The 23987-nt window shown below is 42.6% G+C and overlaps 1 protein-coding gene across 1 annotated transcript; it reads left to right on the top strand.

The window, feature by feature from the left end:
- Positions 1 to 1215: 1215 nt before the first annotated feature.
- LOC139443956 (protein dispatched homolog 1-like) lies at positions 1216 to 23733 on the top strand. The gene is made up of 11 exons (XM_071224843.1): positions 1216 to 1305; positions 5029 to 5238; positions 8500 to 10064; positions 10253 to 10477; positions 14065 to 14190; positions 14808 to 14939; positions 18111 to 18228; positions 19842 to 19969; positions 21805 to 21882; positions 22322 to 22492; positions 22905 to 23733. Exons 2-11 carry the CDS (start codon positions 5043 to 5045, stop codon positions 23322 to 23324), a joined length of 3159 nt encoding a protein of 1052 aa, XP_071080944.1. The 5' UTR covers positions 1216 to 1305; positions 5029 to 5042; the 3' UTR covers positions 23325 to 23733.
- The last annotated feature ends 254 nt before the right edge of the window (positions 23734 to 23987 follow it).

Raw genomic sequence — 23987 nt, 5'->3', positions numbered from 1 at the left:
GAGGATAATCTAATACATTTTTTCAAATGTAAGATATATTCATAGAAGAGTAATGATTTGCTTTCCCAAGTAACATAACGTTCAACATCAAGTTTGTCAATGAGGGGGGAGAAGATTTTATTTAGATCACATTTCTAAAAAATACAGTGCAGGGGTGGGGGTGGGGGTGGGGGGTAGGGGGGGGGGGGGGGGGGCAGTGTCAGTCGTCCAAAGCGCCGCGACCCGCTGTGCAGTGTTGCGTCCCTATGATTGTGGGTTCGAATCTCGGTCCGCCCCGATTATGTTTCTAGGTTTGTCAGCACCATACCCGTGTTTGTGGGTTTCACCGAAGTGATAAACGTCTGAGACCTGCATCACTTCAGGCTTTCCTCCCATATTAAGCTGACACGCCGTTATATAACTGGAATACGGCGTTAAACCCAACTGACTAACGTCTGAGACCTGCATCACTTCAGGCTTTCCTCCCATATTAAGCTGACACGCCGTTATATAACTGGAATACGGCGTTAAACCCAACTAACTAACTAGATGGAGTGGGTCTGGAAGCTGTCTTAAGAGAGTACTGGATGTATTATCAATAAGATAAGGATAATACACGCCGTTTACATTTTGAGTGAACTGACCTGTCTCTGACCAGATCCTCATTGACAATCTGAATTTCCACCGATCTTCTTCATATTGCTTCACACTCAATTCTTCTCCATTCAGCTTTGCAAGGAAATATTTCAGTTCTGATAAAGGTCAGAATTACATTTTAAGGTTTAACCCTCATCAGTGTGTCGGGCGGTCGGGTAGCCTCGTGGTTAAAGCGTTCGCTCGTTCGCTCAGGACAGAGTGAGGACTGAATCGGGATAAAGAGCGGACTGACCCAGGACAGAGTGAAGACTGACTCAGGATAGAGAGTGGACTGACCAAGGACAGAGTGAGGACTGACCTAGGATAGAGAGCGGACTGACCAAGGACAGAGTGAAGACTGACTCAGGATAGAGAGTGGACTGACCAAGGACAGAGCGAGGACTGATCAAGAGATACTGACCAAGGACAGTCTTTATTGATCGCTCACTCTTGTCATTCATTGAAACGCCTCTCACTGTTAGTCGTACCGTTTGGGCAGAGTGCCATACTCAACCCTTTCAAGACCCTTCCACCCGGTAACCCTGTACACCCTGTGTATGGGGCGTGGTATGTTGCGGCTGGGCAACACCGCTAGGTTCAGTGTGGATGTGTCCATGACTGATAGCGTGCGTTCCTCGTTTTGGAGAGTTTATTCCTTGATGATAGAATAGTGTCGTCATTCGTCACCAGGTAGGTCATGTCACTGGTACTGTTCAGGTATGTGAGATATTCGCGTGTTAGATTACTCTTAAACTACTGTCCCGTATTGAAGTGCGACTTCCTTCTTCTTTTGGTGGGTGCCTTGTCGATAACCACAAGTCAGAGGCATGATGATTTTGTTCAAGCATTTCCTGGGACAATGCCCGCTTAACATATCACAAGAAAGATAAAACGTTAACCATGAACTGTAATACTTTCACTTAAATAATCTGTGAAATTCATCATCAATTTCACCACCGTCACAACTGGTACAAACACTTTCAACAACATCAATACCTTAAGATTTATTTATATTTACTTTAAAATTATGCAATGAAATTCGAAATTTACAAAAGGTTTTATTATTGTCTGGTAAGTTTTGTATGTTTGTACAATTTTTTATCGAGATGAATATTTTTCAGCTACAGCTACAAAACCAGATATGTCTTTTTTTTAAATATAAGCCTAACTTTTTATGTCCCCTCTCCGCACAAACAGCCCCACCCACATCCCATACCCGCCCCCACCTCCTCGACTCCCGGAATATATGTTCTTGAAAGTTATGATACTCTCTCTGTAAGTGGTATAATTTATTAGAGGAATATGAGTCCTTTTCAGTCGAGACAGGGAGTGAAAATTGCAATTATTTTTCACTCCCTGTCTCGACTGAAAAGGATTCATATTCGACGAGATATTTGACGAGACGTGTCACTTGTATAATGCCGAGTGAACCGGTTACAGGCCGGCAAAGCCACATTTCGAAAATAGATAGCCCAAATTGATGTGGCTCTCGCGGCAATGGTTATGGTTGCGTGAGTGTATAATGTCGCTCTCGCGGCTATGATTCTAACAGGTTACCGTATATAACAAAACAAGTCTTGTTTTCTCATTTTCTATTCAACAAGGATAACATATGCATCAAAACTTTACATTGTTGAATATGAAGAGCATATGAATATCAAAATGCAGTTGAAGGAGGTCGCCCACAAGGTCAGCATATTCCATCTCACTCAGGTGTGGGTTCAGGAGCTGGATCTTGAGGGACGCAATACGTGCATCGATTGCTTTGTACTTCTTTCTTCGTGAAGGTTCTGATCACTGGTGTGAGAGTCTCAGGATTGCAACCTCTTTGAGTGACTGCTCTCGCTGAAATAGCTTCACTACCTCTTTATCTTGTTGTGCAACACTTCCAGGTGATTGTTGGTACGGTGGCCTTGGTTTTCGAAATGGTTCCAAATCTCTGGCATGAAGGCCCCTCCTTGAACCCAAGAGGTTGTCACGTACATGTAGTCCATGAAGGCAGTCACTTTAGGGCCAGCAGGACAGTCAGCAATGGCATCAAGCCACACGTCATCCACTTTGTCACGAGGTACTAGAGGGAGGACAGCAGCTCTTGTCACCAGCTTCTTCACCTCCTCATCTTCCTTATAGTCCAACACCAGACCTTCTTTCTGCACCCTCCTCCAGATACATTGGGTGAAGTGAAAGAAACACCCTCTAACTAATGTCCCAGGAAATACCTCAGTCACGGCATTGTGAGCTGCACGTTCAAAATCCAACTGAATTGTAAGTGGGGCAAACTCTAGACCTCCTCTACTAGCAAAATCGCATAGGTACTGAAACATGTTGACATAACTTTTGTTCGATTGGGCAACAAACAGTAAACTAATGGAAACATATGGCCAAACACCTCAGCATGTAAACAATAAATCTGATCAAACAACTTGGGACAGGCATAAAATGTACCATCACAAAATACAATGTCTGCAGTACACAAATGTTCAATGTTCTTGTCTGTAGTGAAGATGATGATGTCGTCACTAACACGGTGTAGGAACTGGTCGCCTCCCTCAGTCTGGGAGTACCGCGCTTAGTAATTTAAATGTGGGACACTCATATAAAGGTATCGGTAATCGGATTAATTAATTACCCGCTAGAATAGGCGAAATGCACTCAGCTGAAAATGTGGCTTTACCGGCAATAGCCATTTCTGAAATGTGGCTCTCCCGGCTAGACACCAGTGAACCACACTGTACATTCTAACAATGTGTTATTGCAAACTTAAGACCAACTTGGCGATGCGTCAAATATATTAATAAACATTATCAGAAATGTGAAACGGCCATACTAACATGATGTATACACGTACGTATATATAGATATGATTTAGTCAATAACCTTTTCACGAAAACCTGGTATCATCACTATTTGATAGTGATTCATGATCACGCCATAGTTGGACTGGTTGTATTCGACTCTGCTTTATGCAACGATTTCTATTGGATATAAAAAGGGTTTTGTCGCTTTATTTATGCTCATGACTAGGAGCTAAGGTTGGAAGAAGCTAAGTCACGCAAGCGTTCCGTGTTGCACAACAAAACGTATTAGAAGTAGGAGGTGAGGTGGGGTGAAATGGGGTTTAACGTCGCGTCCAAGATTATTGCACTTATATAGCGACGTGCATGCACGTGTGTGTGTGTATGGCTGCTTGTACTAGTCCGGACTGATGCCGATTTATAGTGCTAGCTCACTGAGATACCATGCGACAGTTTACCACTCAGAAGCAGTATACTGTGCCGACCAGTCCTTGTTTTATCCCCTTAATGCCGAGCGCCAGACAGTGTAACAACAAGTACCATCTTCAAACGTCTTTTGGTATGACGCGGTCGGGGATCGAACCCCGGACCTTCCGCTCTCCGGGCGGACGCTCTACCACTAGACCACGGAGGCGGTCATTAGAAGTAGGATAGGATGAAATTTGACATTATTAATCTTAATTGTTCTTTATGTGTATATTGCTTATCGAAGGAAGGTCTCACATTGGTCCTCATACTATGAATAACGTTTATCAGGGGATGGACGGTATGTTAGAGCTAAATGAGCTTGTTCACAATGACACCGTCACGGTACGTGCACGAACGTTCAGCTCATCAACACATGTTTATTTGTTTGTTTGCTGTTTAACGCCGCACTAAGCAATATTCCAGCTGTGTGACCGCGGTCTGTAAATAATCGACCTGGACAAGACAATCCAGTGATTACACAATTTCGATCGATGACATGCGTCAATCAGGTCAGCGAGCCTGACCACCCGATCCCGTTAGTCGCCTCTTACGACATGGGTTGCTGAAGACCTATTCTACCTCAAAGCTTCACAGGTCGACGGGGATATTACAAACTGAAGGAGCTTGAGTGACTGAGTGAGTGAGTGAGTGGGGTTTTACGCCGCTTTTAGCAATATTCCAGCAATATCACGGCGGGGGACACCCAAAATGGGCTTCACACATTGTACCCATGTCGGGAATCGAACCCGGGTCTTCGGCGTGACGAGCGAACGCTAACCGATAGGCTACCCGACCGCCCCTGAAGGAGCTTGAACACCATGGCACCGTCGGGAGACGTACACGAACGTTCAGATCATAAACTACCGCTACTGACACATGTATCGGGTCCACAAGCTAATTCCGGCGAAATATTTTTTGTGTTCGAATTTTATCTATGTCGAATCAGTATGTTAAAACCGCAGTGCAAACTGGGTGCGGCAAGCAAGTGACGTCACGTAAAATATTATGACGCCATGATTACCTCAAACCGACTGGGTCCACTTGTGTATCAGAGTGACTAATGGGATGGGTATCATAATAATGATAATAATGACATACATACATGAAACAGGCATAACAACCGCGTTTATTCTGTCTTCCTCTGATTTAGACTAGCTCACCGCGATGACGTCAGAAAATCCTTCGTACAAAGAGAACCACAGCGTTGGCAACGATGACCTCAACGGCACCTTGCATAACGGATGTATGTGGACCCCAAACTACGATGACGACATAGATGACACCACTGACGAGAAAGATCAAGCGCCTAAGCCTTTCTTCTACTGCAAACTTGTGGCCAGATATCCCCTGCCGTCGTTCTGTAAGCTGTGTGCTTCGTTCATAACATTTTAATTGTACTGTTATAATGCTGACTGACAAGAAAGGCATTTTTGCCTTTTGCGCCCAGTGTTTGTTTGTTTGTTTGTTGTTTAACGCCGTGCTCAGCATTTTCCAGCTATATGACGGCGGTTTGTACATAATCGAGTCTAGACAGAACAGTGATTGGCATCATTGGTCCACTCAATTGGGATACCATGACATGCATCAACCAAGTCAGAAAGTGTGACCACCCAATCCCGTTAGTCGCCTTTTACGGCAAGCATGGGTTTCTGAAGACCTATTCTACCCCGGATCTTCACGCCCAGTAGGATTTGTTTCTGCGGATGGTCGGTACTGGTTGTTCTCTGGCGTTGACAATTAAACTTTGTTAACGGTGACCTATTTTATAAACTGGGTGGGATTATATCATGACACATAGTCCAATAGAATAACCGTTCGTGTCAACCATCTACTTGACTTCAGACTTCCCTAACAGAACTCGCATATGGATGCGATGGGTCGATTAGTGACGTAACAATGTTTGTTAAATTCTAAAGATAATATCACCTAGTTATGAGGTACAATAAGATACTGAACAACATTAGTTACTGCGACATTGAATAAGATTTAATGCATAGTTATGTATTTTACCAAATCTGAAACAATTTCGGTTTGCAACAGATAAAAGACTACTGTGAGTGTTCAAATGGTTTATTTTGCCATATTGACTTCAGAAAATGCGTGATTTCATATAAAACATGAACATGCCAAAATGTCAATTTACAAATCAAAAGCGTGTGTGTCCACATCTGGTTGCGATGCAAGCAACACATCTTCGTCTCATGGAATGGACCAGGCGTCGAACATAGTCTTGTGGGATATCTGTCCATATCTGCTAGATCATGTTTCGAAGTTCTTGGAGTGTCTGTGGAACACGTGGTTGACGTCGAAGGCGCCGATCCATCTCATCCCACACGTGCTCGATTGGTGAGAGATCAGGGGAGCGAGCCGGACAGGGGATGACATTCACGTTGTTTTGCTGAAGAGAATCTAGAACAAGTCGAGCAATATGAGGCCGGGCGTTGACATGTTGAAAGGTTGTCCGTTGAGATTTCCCTGTACCACTATCAAACGGGTCCTCTGTCTTGCTGTAATCCCACCCCATTCCATAACGCTGCCGCCCCCTTCTTCCATGACACAATGATTGACGTAACGTTCACCTAGACCTCGGTACACTCGAATCCGTCCATCACTGTGGCTGAGGTGAAAACGAGACTCGTCAGTGACCACGTCTGGTGGGTCTTCTGGAGACAATCCCACATCTGAGGCGACGACGTACGGTTTGTGAAGTTATTCGTCGAAGGTCAGGGATACGTCTTGCAGTCACTGTTGCTGGATGGAATCGATTTCGTAGATCTGTTGTTCGAATCCAGTTGTCTTGTCGATTAGTGGTTACGCAAGGCCAGCCACTCCGAGGATGGTCTCTGACTGCATTCGTCTGTTGCCAACTTGTCATAAACACCAAATGGTGTTTCTGTGGTCGTTAAATTGTCTTGCAACATCACGTTGACTCGATCCTGCTTCAAGCATACCAATGGCGTTCATTTTCGGACAGGCGTGGAATTTCGTAATATTGAATTATTGCGTAATTTTTTTTTCTGAGTGGATGTTGTCAGCACGATGCTAAACAATGCATATGGAATCCCGTTAACGCACAGGTTTTTATACCCATTCTTGGGTAGTGAAATGCATGGGGCTTGTATAAAAGTCAACTTTTGCATTGAATGCATGCTTTTCTGCAGCAGTTGCGGTGTTGTGACTTGATTCCATACATGTACTACAATATTGAAAACCAAACTTTACTCGTTTGAAAAATACACTAAAATATTTGTGTCACAGTAACATTTGTTGTTGAGGATATATAAGATTGTATCTAATATGTGAAAGAAACATTTTATAATTAAATTCAACAATTCTCCTTTTAAATAATTTTTCCTGACTTAAAAGTAAATGTAAAAACCAAATCATGCGCAATACAATGTATAATTATGGTCTACTTCCATATGACCATATAGCATACAATAAACTTTCGGATCCCCTTTGGAACAGTTTGGGTGGCAGCCTAGATATACAAAGTCCCTGAACCATATCATTTTCCCTTTCGCTCAGCCTTTTCTATAATGCAAAGGCCCTATATGAAGCAAGTTATATTTTCCTCAGGATCATCTCTGAATCTCCAATCACACTGGGGCTCCTCTTCAATTTAAATGGAGTTATTTGTTTCTATTAAAATTATACATTTTTAGAGACTAAACATCAGTCTAGACATTACCCGTTTGGAATTTGACATTAATTTGCTTACAATACCAGAACATTGTCGATTACATTATAATATTAAGAAGATCACTGCTCAAGTGTCATGTGCAAATGAGGAGGTAGACGAAACTTTAAATTATAAAGCAATATCGGAAAATATATATGAAAAAATTATCTGACAATATACACCAAGGTCACCTTGTACAAAAAGTAAATTTTGAAAGCCTTCAAATTATTTAGGTTGATATTAGTTTGAGTATTTGACTACTATATAACTTGCGAAAGTATGAATCTTTTCCCCATACTCAGCCGTTCCAGAGCCTTGCGCCTTCCTAATTATTTTGACTAAAATTCCGACCGTTATCATTGTTTTAGTTAATGAAAAATGCGTGCCGATCAAGTATGTGCCATGAATTTAAGCGACATTGTACGATTTCGTCCTTATGATAATATTGATGTGTTTATATATCACTGTCAAATAGGTGTGACATTAAATCTAAGAAACAATCTGCAATTTGGACATGGCATTAAACAATCCGCATGAGGAGAACGATTGAATTCAGCACTTCCGCCAAGCGCTACGAGTACAGCGTCAAACTCCGGCCTGCAATCTGACGCGCGAGAACTGACCAATGAAATCTGAGAAGTAGAAATACCGGTAGAGGCTGTTGACAATGTCTATCAAGAAAAGGAGGAGCTTGATGATACCGTTCTCTCCCAGTAAATTCTGATGTCAAATAACGACGTTATTTGAACGGAAAAAACGTCCAAAAAACGTCGTTTTACCGTCCAATGACCATATACGGAAAAAACGACGTTTTCGTGTTTGCAGTGTGATGTTGTTGTTGTTCTTCTTCCTCTTCCTATTGTTGTTATTGTATTATTATTATTATCATGATATTTTATTTTATTTTATTTTATTTTATTTTATTTTATTTTATTTCAGTGTTGATGCTATCTGGACACCTACTTATAACACTGACAACCGTGATTCTGGTAGCTGTTGGTTATGACCTCTTCCCTACGAACTTCGAAACACTCCCTCTCCAGCTTCGTGACCAGCCATGGCTGAAGCGTGACCTCGCCTTCCGGTACAGGAACTACTACAAAAACTCGGTTCCAAGGTCACTCAGTTCGGTGTCCCCATTCCCTAAACACCGATACCGATTGGGGGAAAGCGTGGAAATGATATATGAAACCGGAGGAGGAAATATATTTGAAAAAAGTCATTTAATAAAGATAAAAGAAATAGAGGACGTTATGCAGCAAGTTCGGGATTTTGACAAATATTGTCAACTGGAAAAGATCGGGGGAGTAGACAGCTGTAGGAAGCCACTCTCGGCTTTACGTTTCTTCGATGGAACATATGCCGCTACCGATCCTGTTTTTAATGACCCGAACTTTGACAATATATCGGCTGTCCTTTATCAAGCATCCATCAACAATGCGACGAAGGGCGCGTTTGAGTACACGCTAGCTCTGAATCATGAGGTTACACCGACGCGGGTATCTGCTGGGTTGACGCGATCCTTGGTACTGATGGGTACGCCTTTAAAAGGGAAAGGCTTCACTGCAACCAGGGAAGCATTGAGGGAGTACCTTACCCACAACATGAAACCGGTTCTTGAAACATACAAGAGTACGTCACAATTTGAGTTCTTATACTACAGCTATATCATGATGCTAGCCGACGTCAGAGAACAGGCAATTCTTGACATGATGCTTGCAATAGGAAGTATGCTCTTCATTGGGGCGTTCATGTGCTACCACACAAGGTCACTGTGGATTACCAGCCTCGCCATCTACAGCATCTTGTCCAGTTTCATGGGCACAAATCTAATCTACAGAATTGTACTTGACTATCGGTATTTCGGCTTCTTTCACATTCTGGCTATTTTCATTATACTGGGGATAGGAGCTGATGATTTGTTTGTGTTCTACGATGCTTGGAGGGCAACATCCTTCAACACGTATCCATCTTTAGCTCACAGACTATCTGATGCCTACAGGAATTCCGCTCTCAGTATGCTGATAACTTCTCTGACAACCATGTTTGCTTTTATAGCCAGTGCCGTGTCGCCTCTTCTTGCCACAAAGTCCTTCGGTGTGTTTTCCGGGATATTAGTACTGATAAACTACATATCCGTTATCACGTTCTTCCCTACTGTGGTCGTAGTTTATCACAGATACTTTGAGAAATACAGTTGTTGTTGCTGTACATTTCGTAAGAAGAAGAATAAAGTCGTAAGCATGAAAGAGGAGGACAAATACAACAACCTTGCTAAACACCAACATGTATCCGTACCACGAATAGCGAAGAAAAAGAAGCCTTCTTTTCTGATCAGATTGGCGAAGAAAAAAAAGAAGTCTTTTTTGGTCAGGTATTTTCGGGATTACCATTTCAAGTTTGTGACTCACAAGTTTGCAAAATGGATTATTCTAGTCATTTTTGTGGTTTGGGTTGGCTTTTTTGGCTACCAGACGTCTCGTCTACAGGCGGAAAATGAACAGGTAGCTATATATCATTCATTGAAACGTATTTGTCCATGTAATGTACAAACTAAATATAGTCCTTCAACACTTCTATTGTAATCTCAATTTATTTTGAATAATGTTGGACAATGTTTAAAAATATTCTAGCCTTGTTTTATCCAGAGCTTGGACACTCGCCCTATAAGGTACCGCCGTTTTCTGTGCAGTTGCAGCTATACAAACAGTCACACAACTATGCCAAAGCGATCAATAGAAATCTTTACTCCTTCGAGCCCAATGACGTGGACAGGTCTATCCGTGTGTACTTGGTCTGGGGCCTTAGGGAAAGGGACTTGAGCGGGTGCCACTTCTCTGCTGTGGTCTGCCACGGCACTCAAGTGTTTGATGACAAGTTTGATGCCAGCATTCCAGAAGCTCAGTTGGCCTTGAAGGTAATGATGTAAGTAAGGATAAGAATTTATGGATGAACTATATACTGGAGTAGAGAAGCCTGTTGTGTACACACAAGGGCAGTGATGACAATCATCGGTGAAGTCAGTAATGTAAACAACGGGATTATGGCTGATTGGGGTCGCCTCTTCACCGATGATTGTCATCACTGCCCTTGTGTGTACACAGCAGGCTTCTCTACTTCAGTATAACAATATCTACTCTACTGTATAAACATTGCCTCCTACTTGTATATATACTTGCTTACTACACTCTGTAAATCACTTGCTTGATAACGGTGTTAGAACCTACACCGAAACGTCGCTCTTAGTTGTAATAAAGAAGTTCATCCATAAATTCTTATCCTTACTTAGTACTCCAACTTCTAAATGCCTATCAAAGAAGGTAATGATGTGTTCACTAACACCCCGCATCACCACCGTTTGCTAGCGATTCGTAAACACATGCACATGCTATACATTGTAGGTGAAAAGGTCATTCCATTCCATTTATGGCTCCGATGGGTTTGAGGGACCATTAACAGATTTGAAAAGATGCTTACAAGACATTTCTCAACGTTGGTACCTCATACACATGCTATACGTTGTAGGTGAAACGGTCAACCCATTCCATTTATGGCTCCGATGGGTTTGAGGGACCATTAACAGATTTGAAAAGATGCTTACAAGACATTTCTCAACGTTGGTACCTCATACACATGCTATACGTTGTAGGTGAAACGGTCAACCCATTCCATTTATGGCTCCGATGGGTTTGAGGGACCATTAACAGATTTGAAAAGATGCTTAGAAGACATTTCTCAAAGTTGGTCCCCAGACACCATATGAACTGTTATGTGTGAATGCTGCCTATTATATATAGATATATATCGTTGTATAAAATACTGGCTTAAACTTACGAAAATGCCCAATAGTAATATTTCAAAGATAATTGTACATTGATAAATGTGGATACCAAACCTATCTAGTGTAGGTGCTTTTTTGTTTTCCCATGGATTTGGATTTGTATGGATCTCGCAGTGTGTTTGAGGGCATTTGCACTTTATATGCATCATTGAATAGTATCAAAGAAACTAGCTCCAGTTATAACATATATACAGAGTTTCTCACCCTTTTACACAGATAGAAAACAACGTAATATGTTGTGAGAATAGAGGTGTTAAGGTTGAAAGTTAACGAAGGAAGATGGTTGGGGATTGATATTGATTTATGCCCTCTTCGTAATCTAGGGATAATTTCACCTTAATTAATATGCCATTTCTGTAAGAACGAAGACACCTCTACCTGAATTGTATTGTTATAATCGGAATGTGTATATATATACTCAGTAACAAAAGTTTAGCAACACCCAAATCTTGAGCATTATTTGAGAGAGAGAACATATCGCACCAACACACCAAGTTACGCTGATTTTTAGTGACATCTTCATTTACACGTGCATTGCACGTAATTTTATTCACATCGGGACTCCCGTGAATCTCGTCACATGAATCGCTATAAAACCTCGATGAAACGTTAGTGGCACTCATTGTTGAAAGGAAAACACTGGACGCTACACGATTTAAATTATGGGTCGACGCAGAGGAATGCCTGAAAATGCCAGACAAGAAGCCATTGGCATGCTCAGGGCAGGGATGAGCTTGAGACAAGTTTGGAGACACTTTGATGTGCATTACAGCACAATTTCCCGTCTACAGACACGTGTTGCACAGACTGGGACCATGAAAGATCGAGCCCGCAGCGGTAGACCCCGTAAAACCACAGCAAGGGAAGATCGCTACATTGTGACGTCATCACGACGTAATCGACAAAGCAGTGCACCAGAACTTGCTCAGGCACTTCATCGCGCAACAGGAACAAGTGTACATGCACAGCTTGTCCGTAATCGCCTCCATTCAGCCGGGTTGCGGGCTCGACGTCCACTTCGACGCATCCCCTTAACGCCACGTCACATCCAAGACCGAGTCGCCTGGACACGGATCCACCAAAGATGGCGCCACGCACAATGGAGACAAGTGTTATTCACAGATGAATCCCGCTTCTGCCTTCGGTTTACGGATGGAAGAGCCCGCGGATGGCGACGACGTGGAGAGAGATTTGACCCTAATAACGTCATTCAACATGATCGATATGGTGGAGGAAGTGTAATGGTTTGGGGAGGAATCCACTGGGGTGGGAAAACAGACCTCATTGTGCTGAACAACACTCTGACTGCCCCACGGTACTGCGATCAGGTGATAACGCCAGTGGTTCTACCGCTCATGAGAGCTCACCCTGGACATCATCTTCCAACAAGACAATGCGCGCCCCAACACAGCTCGACTGACTCAGAACCTGCTGCAACAACACAACGTTGACTTCCTCGATTGGCCGGCTAGATCTCCAGGTCTTGCTCCCATTGAACACGCCTGGGATATCCTTGGGAGACTTTTAAGAAGGAACCATCCTAACGTCAACAACATTCGTGACCTTGGCCTTGCCCTCCAACAAGCATGGGCAACCATCACTCTTGGTGAGATCAGGAAGCTCATTAGAGGAATGCTTAAACGCTGTGTGGCGGTAAAAACAGGCCGGTGGGCGTGACACTCGCTACTGAGGGATAGCAACAGTCATGTGTGAAAATGGTCAACAAGTGACTTTTCCTAATCTCTCCTATTGCTGTCACAACTGTGTCGTACATTCATGAATGTCACATTGACAACACAATGGTCAAGATAATAAAAACCCAATTTCTCTGTTGAGTTTTCTTACTTTGTGTATTTCAATACGGTGTTGCTAAACTTTTGTTACTGAGAATATTTAGAACGCTTTTGTCTTCGAACAATGTAATGTTACTAAGAACCTTATGTAAACAACATTGTCAATGTTACTCAGTAAAGTGCCAAATGCATTTTGGAAACACTGGAATAATATGATGTAAGTGATGAATATATTTATGTACAATTGTAGTATGTATACATGCTCTTTCCCTGTATAATAGTACAAGGGACTCATCGATTTATGTAAGTAACCAAATTACCGAATAATGTTCTTGTTATTGAAGACGTTTTCTCTCTGGAATAAAGCGCCGTTAACTATATTGTAGTTACGCCGCATCCGCGATTATCCAGAGTATCGGATCTAAATCCTGTATTAACCCAAGTCCCATTAGTCATTCGAAACCGGTTCGAATGACACGCACTGAAAACAGACGTCGAGCCCTGTTCTATACTTGAGCAAAACGAAATCTACAGGTTTTACTAAAAATGTAACGGTTATACAAATACGTTGTATTATATCTGGGCTCTGTGTGATGAAATCTTCAGGTTTTTCTTTGTATGTAACGGTTATAGAAAAACATTGCATTGTGCCTAGGCTCTGTGTGGTGAAATCGTCAGGTTTCACTGCAAATATACGGTAACACAAATACGTTGTATCATATCTAGGCCCCGTGTGATGAAATCTTCAGGTTTTACTTTGTATGTAACGGTTATAGAAATACATTGCATTGTGCCTAGGCTGTGTGTGGTGAAATCTTCTGGTTTCACTGCATATATAACAGTTACAAAAATACATTGTATTGTGTCTAGGCTCTGTGTGATGAAATCTACAGCTTCACGGAGGAAGAAATATCTGCCCTTAAAATCAGACGAAACACGGTCACGAGAGAGATGGAGGTGTCTTGCTTCACCCGAAACATGGAGGCATTCCTACAGGTGAGTCAGCAGTTGGCGCATAAAGCCTCTTGGCACGGAACTTCAGTGGTAACGTATGTAGGTCGTACACGTTTACCATATTCACTGGTGACGACAAATCAGACTAATGAATAAACAAGAATTGTCTGACATAAAAAATATAAGGTTGCAAGTTGTTTGAAGAAAAACATATTTTTACTCGTAGTTGTGATAATACAAATATCTGGTGTAGCAGTAGACTATCATCTAGTCTCTAAAATGAAAATATCGTACAGAAAAAAACAACAGTTTTTCAATTATCTTAGTAAAAATATAATAAGGGACCCCAGAGACTGTTTTTATTTTCCGATACTGCAGTAATCTAGACTTGCCAAACATTATAGACTTACATGGGCTGTATTTGATATATATTTGTATCTGATAAACAGGGTTTGTAAGACAGACTAGTGTTAGGGCTGAAGTTGAAGAAAACATCCAATCTCGACACAAAATCCCAGCCCATTACTGTCAAACTACACGCAATCTCTTGTTCATTACGTCACACAGTGTACATACACTCTTGTTCATTGCGTCAAACTATATACACTCTTGTTCCTTATGTTAAACAACATACCCTCACTTGCACACTGATGTTTCAGGCTGATGTGGATGCTGGCAATTTGACCCTTGACCTTCCCTGGAATTGGACTCGAACATCGAACTTCATGTCAGCAAAACCATCACTTTACGGTGGCACCACCTTCAACAGCTCGTTTGATCGATATTTGGATGTAAGTACAACACAAGATTGAACAAATCAGAGTTAATTGATTGATATATTCATCGTATTCCATAACCATCTCACCATGCCAGACGTGTTTTTCCCTTCCTATCATATTCCTTTGTCTGAAGGGTGGACTTAGACCCATTAATCTTTTACTTTATCGTAAGAGGTGACTAAAACGGATCCGTCAGTTCCTGTGACATTGGTGTGTGTGACCAGAGCGGGGCCTCTCTCACGCTGAAATTCCTACACCCAATGCTTACTTACTATCACGAGCATCGATCCACCCAATTGGGATCGATGACATGCATCAACCAAGTCAGCGAGCCTGACCACCCGTTCCCGTTAGTCGCCTTTTACGACAAGAATATTCACCTTTTACGGCAAGCATGGGTTGCTGAACACCTATTCTACCCCGGAATCTTCACGGGTGACTTGTGGTATGTAATTGGGCAGATTTCCCATAAAAATCATCTGGGGAACAATTATTGACTGGTATATACTGAGTGTTAAATGCTAAGGAGTAGTCAGACTCGTAGTCAGTTATCAACACGACACTGGACTGAAGCCAACGGATTGTGAAACGGGACTTAATAAACACAGGTCAATGTAAATATGTGTCAAACGTGAGCACACCAACCAAAATATACCAGGCTCAAAACTTTGATATCACCTCGTTAAACATTCCGTGGTGTTTATACAGTCACCATACTTTATCGAAACAAACATATCCTAACACAAACAAGGAAGATAGTTCCATGGATGTACAACTTCTGTATTACAATGAATGCCACGTTTCGGTGTCGATACTTACACCGTCGTCAAGGAAGTGATGTACAGAAATGTCGTTGGTTTATATACGTGTTGATAATTGATGTTTATACAAGGTTGAATGACAACAGACAGGATTAACAAGGCATGGTTGAGTAAGACAACACAGTGGTTGATATGGACAAGTTAATTGGAAGCCAGTATCAAGACCAGAAGGATTTAGATGTATATTTTGGGGGGCACGGGTGGCCCAGTCGTCTAAGGCGCGTCCCTTGGGCACGCCAGAAACCTAGGATTGTGGGTTCGAATCCCGGTTCGCCCCGATTATGTTTCTAGGTTTGTCAGCACCATACCCGTGCTCGTGGGTTTCACCGAAGTGGTAAACGTCTGAGACCTGCATTACTTCGGGCTTTCCTCCCACATTAAGCTGACATGCAGTGATATAACTGGAATAATGTTAAAAGCGGCATAAAACCAAACTCACTCACTCACTAGATATATATTTAGACATATAAGCTGACGTCCAAAAGAAACTTTACCAGTGTTTGAAATCACTCTTGCTAAAAACAAACAAACATACATGCATGAAGTAAAGTGTATTGAGAAGATCAATATATCAACATAATCAACACTGAAAATGACAATCGTACCGCGACCGAGAATGACGTCAGAGCCCCCCAAAGTTGGGTGTGTTAAAAAACTCGAGCTTTCAGAATCATTGACAATAGGCAGAGTATATAAACAATCGCTCACGTTCAATAACAAGTCATTAGTAGCGTGTGAGACCACCGAATGCCTCAATACACGCAAAAACTCTTCGACGCACAGAAAAAGTCAGTCGTCTGATTAGGTCACGTGGGATTTGACGCCATTCTTCTTGGAGGGCCAAGATCAGTTCTTGTCGGTTGGCTAGAGAGTGTGGTCGTTGTCGAACACGACGATCCATCAAGTCGCAGAGGTGTTCTATGGGGGATATGTCGGGTGAGCGTGCAGGCCACGGCAGGGCGTTGACGTTGTTGGCGGCGAGGAAGTTAGTGACAATTCTGGCTGTATGGGCTCTAGCGTTGTCAAGCTGATAAATGACACCACGTTGCTGCTGTTGGAGAAATGGTAGGACAACTGGACGAAGAATGTTATCCATGTAACGCAGAGCTGTCAAGTTTCCGTCAACGATGACCAGCGGTGTCCTCTCCTGCCCACAGATCCCTCCCCACACCATGACACTCTGTCCACCATATGGTACGACCTCCTGCACGCAACACACCGCCGTTCGTTCACCCCTTCGGCGGTAAACACGTTGTCTTCCATCAGCCCTAAACATACAGAATCAATTTTCGTCAGTGAAGACAACCCTCTGCCAGTCAAGTCGTTGCCAACGTCGTTGCCAACGTCGTACAGTCCGGGCCCATCTCAATCGCAGACGACGATGTTGCGCTGTCAATAGCTGTCGTCTGTATGGTGTAAAAGCCCTGATTCCATGAGCCCTGAGTCTCCTGGCCACTGTCTGTCGCCTAACCCTGTGACCTAAGGCATTTGTCGCCGATGACGTCACTGTCAGGAAGCGATTTCGGAGGTGCAAGGTACGCAAGTACCGGTCATCATGGGGCGTGGTCACCCTTGGTCTGCCTGTTCTTGGCCTGTCAGCGGTCCGCCCTGTCTGTCTGTAACGTTGCATCAAGTTGGTAAAGGCAACACGGGAGCAACCGAAAGTTCGTGCAATATGGGCGAGGGTGGCTCCAATCTGTACCATACCCAAGGCTCGTTCACGTTGTTTGACTGAGAGTCGTCCCATTTCTTTTGTGTTTTTTATCACTGTGGGTGTCTGACTTGCCGTTGCAATCGTTTTATACCCTAACCCGCACGTGCATTTGCAGTTGTCCGTGGTGCACGTGTTTTTCACTTTTTCGCGTGTTAACTCGCAAACATGTAACAGACGATTAACATTTTCTGCATACACTATTGTTGTATTTAGGATATGTGTGTTTTAGACTTCATCGTAAAAAAAATTATACTTTGTCTGAAATTTATATTTTCAAATGGTAAAGTTTCTTTTGGACGTCAGTTTATAATGGACAAAGGAAATGAGATTACGAATGTTTAGTTATGAGTTCATGGTAGGCCTTTGGGATGTAATAACCTTGATCTCTGTTGATTCCTGGTTGGAGTCATATGATGTGGATGGCTGCCAGGGGTTCCTGATCTTGTAGTTGGCACGAGTTCTGGTAATTACGTCGATATTGTTCCAATTGATGTTGTGGTCTGGATGGGACTGGATATGGTGGATTTGGAGTCTTTCTTCAATGAGATTTGATGTTTCTTCATGCCAACTGCAAGATGAGAACACTTCTAAAAGTCATCCACGTCAAAAGACCAGCCATCAACAGAGGCACGCACTGGTATTTTTCAGATTCCCCTCACGTACTGGCTGTACGACGGCTTCAGAATGAGACTCACGGAAGACTACATCAAGTACCACTCCCTCTTCGGGGAGGTCAAGGACACATTTAGTCAGAAGACCACGCCAGGTATATTAGGATGTATAAAGCCAATTACCTAGTGAGAAAATAATCATACCATTCGTAAAAAGCAATTTAATGGCAAGTAATGTAAATATAGCAACTTCGCAGATATTTATACTTTTGGGCATATTGAATCACAAATGTTTGACAAAAACTAAATCTGAAAACGAAAATGGCGCGAAACAGACGGTAAAAAAGACAGGAACGATTGTTCAGGTCAAACAGCATTTCCAGAAAACAACTTTTGCTATTTTAAAATTAAAGCGATAAAACCCTTCAATATTCATAATAAATCTCTGCTAATAGCAGAGTCGAGTGAACGATTCAGACCATATCATATTCATGTGTTTATGAGTCCCTATCGAATAGTGATGATACCAGGTGTTCGCGAAAAGGTGAGCATATCCTGCGACATCGGTGGCACCCGTCACAAAAAAACATGCAAAGGCAAGTCAATTGTTCACCTGACAAAAAAACCCAACAACACTGGAATATGTGTCACAGGTCAAAATAGGGAATTGCATCGGACATCATTTTTGTCAAAGATGCTTCAAATGTGGAAACGTCCTCCACATGTCTACCACAAAAACGTTTTGTTTGAACGTTTTACTGAAGCCTTGAATGTTGAAACCTTCAACTTTTGAGCAAGAGCCGTATGACGTAAGTTGAAAACTTCGTAGAAATTGGATGCTCGATTTTACCTCTGAAGTTGTGCAATGTAAACACCCAAACTGTAGGGAAATGATCAAAAGAAATACCAAATAACAACCCAACAGCATCGCAGGCCGTCCCAAAAGATTATCGGTGGGTTCCTTTGTGTTGAATGTTTATTGCAGTCAGCAATTCCTTCGTGGTGAGTGTGTGTTGCAGGTTGCAGATCCTTTGTAATGATTGTGTGTTGCAGTAAGCAGTTCTTTTGTAGTGATTTTGTGTTGCAGTCAACAGTTCCTTTGTAGTAATTGTCTGTTGCAGCAAGCCGTTCCTTTGTTGTGATTGTGTGTTGCAGTCAACAGTTCCTTTGTAGTGATTGTGTGTTGCGGCAAGCTGGTCCTTTATAGTGATTGTGTGTTGCAGCAAGCAGCTCCTTTGTAGTGATTGTGTGTTGCAGCAAGCAGTTCCTTTGTAGTGATTGTGTGCTGCAGCAAGCAGTTCCTTTGTAGTGATTGTGTGTTGCAGCCAGCATTTCCTTTGTAGTGATTGTGTGTTGCAGCAAGCAGTTCCTTTGTAGTGATTGTGTGTTGCAGCCAGCATTTCCTTTGTGGTGATTGTGTGTTGCAGCAAGCAGATCCTTTGTCGTGATTGTGTGTTGCAGCAAGCAGTTCCTTTGTAGTGATTGTGTGTTGCAGTCAGCAGTTCCTTTTTAGTGATTGTGTGTTGCAGCAAGCAGTTCCTTTGTAGTGATTGTGTGTTGCAGTAAGCAGTTCCTTTGTAGTGATTGTGTGTTGCAGCAAGCAGCTCCTTTGTAGTGATTGTGTGTTGCAGCAAGCAGTTCTTTGTAGTGATTGTGTGTTGCAGCAAGAAGTTCCTTTGTAGTGATTGTGAGTGTTGCAGCAAGCAGTTACCTTTTAGTGATTGTGTGTTGCAGCAAGCAGTAACTTTGTAGTGATTGTGTGTTGCAGTAAGCAGTGTCGGCAACCGGATCAAGTTCTTGACCATCGAGATCAACACGACACTGATTGGCCAATCTCTCAGTTATACAGAAGGACTTCCGGTTGTGAAGCGATGGGAAGACTTTATGACTCAACAGGTATTCACATGCTACAGTTAGTGATCATATGCATAGACCACAAAAACAACGAAATAAAGTTTGACATGGAAACACGAAGTCATTACCTTCTATGTATGTTGAGATTTGATTTGACAAAATGCTACTTTTGAGAAAACACATTTATAGGTGATGTCATCGATAGTTTTCTTGATTTTGCTTATCTGCAGATAATTACTGAAATCCTTGGTTGGGGGTTGGTGGAGGTGTGTGTGTGTGTGGGGGTGGGGGGGGGGGGGGGGGGAGGGCGCAGATAGGAGACAGAAATGAATATGTCAAATGGATATGAGGGATATGTATCAATACTTCACAGGTTTTGTTTACACCACGTTTCTCCTGTGTGTTTGTTTTCTGTCTGGTAATGGAATGAGGCAGACCCGTGAAGATAGACTTAGCCTTGAGCAACCAATGCTTGTCGTAAGAGGCAACTATGCTTGTTGTCGGAGGCGACTCTATGACGGGATCGGATGGTCAGGCCAGCTGACTTGGTGGATGCATGTAAACTATTACATATCCGTAGATCGATGCTCATGGTGTCAATCACTGGATTGTCTGGTCCAGGCTCGATTATATAAAGACCACCGTCATATAGCTGGGATATTGCTCAGTGCGGCGTAAAACAAAAAAAACCAGAACCAGCGAAATTAGACCGTTTGTTGCGCACCTAATTTAAATCAGTCTTACTCCGTGCATGAACGTTGTGCGAACCCTACAACTGCCCCTTGTACGATGCATATTCTGTATGTCTGAGCACTTGCTAGTGTCCTCCTCGCTGGAACCATATGTGTACTTGATTCGTTGGTCAAAAATATGTTTGTTTGTTTGTTTGTTGTTTATCGCCGCACTCAGCAATATTCCAGCTATATGACGGCGGTCTGTAACCAATCGCTAGACCAGACAATCCAGTGATTGACATCAAGGGCATCGATCCTCGCAATTGGGATACGATGACATGCAACACCCAAGTCAGCGAGTCTGACCACACGGTCCGGTTGATCGCCTTTTAAGCAATAGTGACTCCATTCACGGGTGTTGAAGGAGGAACACAGTGCATAAAAAAGGTGAAGTATTGGCAGTGTATCAGGCATCTTCCCGGGGCAAGTGAGTTAACTGACTACTAAGGTCCAGTTTCCACCCTTGCCGAACTAGGCTGGTATTATGGAGTTACGAGTCTATGCATAGTCCAATCAAAATCATGCAACGAAATTGAAATCCTGTTCGTAAATTGTCATCCAGATTTCGGTCGGTTGCAGGATTTGCGAAGCATGTGCACCGCCAACTCGTTGTCAACAGATATTTTCTAAATCTTTTCATGTTTTTAATAAAGGTGCTCTCGTGATTTGATGCACTTCGCGATGTAAGACTCGTTTTATCACAATATAGATCTTGATTATCCATCAGATCGTCTTGAGTGGGCCCCGCGATCTTGTTTGAAGCAAATGCAAGTGACACGAGAGGTTGAATCTTATTGGTCCATAGGAGAGGCATAGAAGGGACATAACTCGTAATAGCCACTGGTGGCGCTCCGATCGAGCCCAGGAATACCAGCCTGGTTCGGCAAGGGCGGAAACTGGACTTTTAAAGTCAGTTAACTCCCTTGCCTCGGGAAGATGGGTATCAGGAGGAGACAGCTACTTCTCTTCTTGGAAAGGCAAGGGACAACGGGGACAAACGAAGAAGATGTACTTAGATGTGATCATGCTGGAGTCTCAAAATCAATATCTTAGGTAGAATATATTATTAATCCACTTTCGAGTAGGACAATGAATTGCGTATAATTGTGTAAAATGTAAAATGTCCACTTTCTGTTTCACCAGTTGAACAAGATGCCTGCCAGTCTCAAGGGAGGTTTCCAGACAACTTCGGTATTTTGGCACTGGCTCCACGTACAAAAGGTGCCCTTTAAATATATTTCGTTGAAATAATCAGAGTTCTTATGTTTCTTTCTTTGTTCTCAGAATAATGTTTAACATGTAAACAACAGCTATTGCAATATTTGATATCAATATATCATGAAGAGAGCTTGAATCTTATCACTTAAATTGTACGATGGATACAGTTGGACGGTTGTGGATTCCAGTGCTGAAATAGGACCCTAATACCCAATGGTTGTTCTGTGAGAGATTGATGTATATCGGATGGTACAACGTCTGATCAATCTGGTTGTTTCATCGTGGTCCATTGGAATGAATCGATGCTCAGGTTTTCAATCCTTTGTTATTTGATCCAGACTCGTGATATATTTGGAGTGTAGATCACTGGCGTATATCAACATTCACTCACTGGACTGTGGAGATTTTGATGTTGACAATTTATTTTCTGATTCTATTTTAGGCACTTGCAGATAACGCTATACTGGGAATCGCTATTGGACTCAGCCTGGCCTTCCCTGTACTAACACTTGCGACCCAAAACATCATTCTTGGTTTCCTAGCAACTGTGTCAATTGGCTGTGTCACCGTGTGTGTCATAGGTGTGATACCCCTTGCTGGATGGAAACTTGGGGTGGGTAAATGGCATTATATGCTTGTATACTCCCCAGGGAGCTGAGAATGATTCTTGAGTGCACACTGATCCATTGACCGGGAGAGTAATAGTGCTTTTTGAGCATGTCCCTGAGTGGTATGGAAATATAAATGTCCTATTATTATTATTATTATTATTATTATTATTATTATTCACGTCACATCACAATTTTGTAACGCATGTTTAAACATAAACGTCATTTACGTTGACAAACAGTTATGTAATGTGAACTTTCGTATGAAATGAAATCATGAAAAATCATGAGCAATAATAAAATTCCCCGGTTTCAGTACATGGGTTTGAGATTAAAGTATGAAGAACCTTTTCAAGATCAAATATTTGTGGAAGAATGAATTGCGTTCAAGAATACATGTTTGTTGTCATTTTACAGGTGCTGGTGTCGCTCAACATGTGTCTTGTCGTTGGACTGGCTGTGGACTATATTGTACACTTGGCGGAAGGATACCATCTATCTAAAAGTAGAGACAGGAAGTCGCGAGTCCGAGATACTCTCGAGGCCATGGGCGTGCCCATCTTTTCTGGAGCATGCACTACTCTTGGAGCTGCCTTCTTTATGCTGTTTGCAGAAATCCAGTTTTTCTTCCAGTTTGGTATATTCATGTTTTGTACGATTGGCTTTTCTCTCCTGTTTTCAATGGGCTTTTTCATCACCCTCCTTGGTATTGTGGGTCCGAGTGGCGATCAAGGGGACTTTGTTGTCTTCTTCAGGAGATACTGTTGCAAGAAGAAGCCCTCAGACCCTCAAAGAGATGGGGTTAACAACACTGAGTCCTTTACCAGTCATTTGTGAAAACAGTTCCAACAGTATTTTTATTAAACCAGTCAGAGCTAAATGGAGGAAGAAAGCCTAAATTGGCACAGATTGTATATATTTGATGTTCCCAACGATTACGCTTTCTGGCTTACCAAGGCCCTAAGCGAATTTGATATTCGAACTCATTATCCGCTGATTCCAGCAGCTGACTGATACCATTCTGCATAGGGAACAAGTATGGTTTCGCGTCGCTATTAGCAATGTTCCAGACATAACGAGTGAGTGAGTGAGTTGGGTTTAACGCCGCTTTTAACAGTATTCCAGTTATATCACGGCGTGTCAGCTTAATGTGGGAGGAAAGCTCAGACGTTTACCACTTCGTGAAACCCACGAGAAAGAGTATGGTGCTGACAAACCTAGAAACATAATCGGTGCTAACCGGGATTCGAACCCACAATCATAGGTTTTTGGCGTGCCAAAGGGATGCAACTCTGCAGAGCGAATCGCGGCGCCTTAGACGACTGGGCCACCCGTGCCCCCTATTACAGGATGAAGACACTATCGGGCCCAGATTCCACATGGAACCAGTTCTCTCAACAACCATGGGGTACGGGACACCTCGTCTGGCCCCACATTCCCACGCATTGTGAGCATTGTCCCAAGTGTTTGTGACACTGCTATCACGACTGGCTTTGACAT

The sequence above is a fragment of the Haliotis cracherodii genome, unplaced genomic scaffold, assembly GCF_022045235.1.
Source record: "Haliotis cracherodii isolate W230 unplaced genomic scaffold, xgHalCrac1.p SCAF_5, whole genome shotgun sequence".
NCBI classification, from domain to species: Eukaryota; Metazoa; Mollusca; class Gastropoda; order Lepetellida; family Haliotidae; genus Haliotis; species Haliotis cracherodii.
Note: the sequence above shows the minus strand (reverse complement) of the source record. Positions and strands in the feature narration are given on the sequence as shown.